At 42.6% G+C, this 491-nt stretch overlaps 1 protein-coding gene across 1 annotated transcript; it reads right to left on the reverse strand.

Moving 5' to 3' along the window:
* Positions 1–24: 24 nt before the first annotated feature.
* Positions 25–219, reverse strand: T265_16284 (hypothetical protein; the record flags this gene model as incomplete). The annotated part of the gene is made up of 1 exon (XM_009179875.1): positions 25–219. A coding segment is annotated over one exon (195 nt), but the record flags the coding sequence as incomplete, so codon positions are not given.
* Positions 220–491: the final 272 nt, after the last annotated feature.

A 491-nucleotide genomic window follows, 5' to 3' on the forward strand; every position in this document is an offset into this window, starting at 1 on the left:
AGTATAATTATGTTTTACGAACTCAGTGTCGTCTTCAAGACGCTTCTCCACAACGTAAACCTCAAGTGCTCGTCCACCATCATCTCCAGGTGGGTTCCATTCCAGCTGGACATTTGTGGGTGCAGTAACCTTGGCAGATAGTTCACCTGGAATTCCAGGAACATCTGCAATGGAAGCATTTGGTGAATGAGATTTTGACAGAGAGGTGAAGAATGACATGTAATAAAGAACTATGGAGAATGAGGTTCAGGAATCAGCGTCTGCTAGGAGAAATACGCGATCTTGCGTTGCAGTAAGTAATCTATCGTTCTCCATCTTCTCGTGTTCTCATTTGTTTCTGTGTAGCCAAAATTTGATGCGGTACTATCACCTAACTATCTCACCTATCCAAGACAAACAGCCCCGTGAAAAGGCTGCATAATCATAAATCAGTAAATCTCCGGAAAACGGAATAAAGAAAGTCACAACGCTACAGAATACAGCAAAACCGA

This window comes from Opisthorchis viverrini (genome assembly GCF_000715545.1).
Source record: "Opisthorchis viverrini unplaced genomic scaffold scaffold22485, whole genome shotgun sequence".
Taxonomy (NCBI): domain Eukaryota; kingdom Metazoa; phylum Platyhelminthes; class Trematoda; order Opisthorchiida; family Opisthorchiidae; genus Opisthorchis; species Opisthorchis viverrini.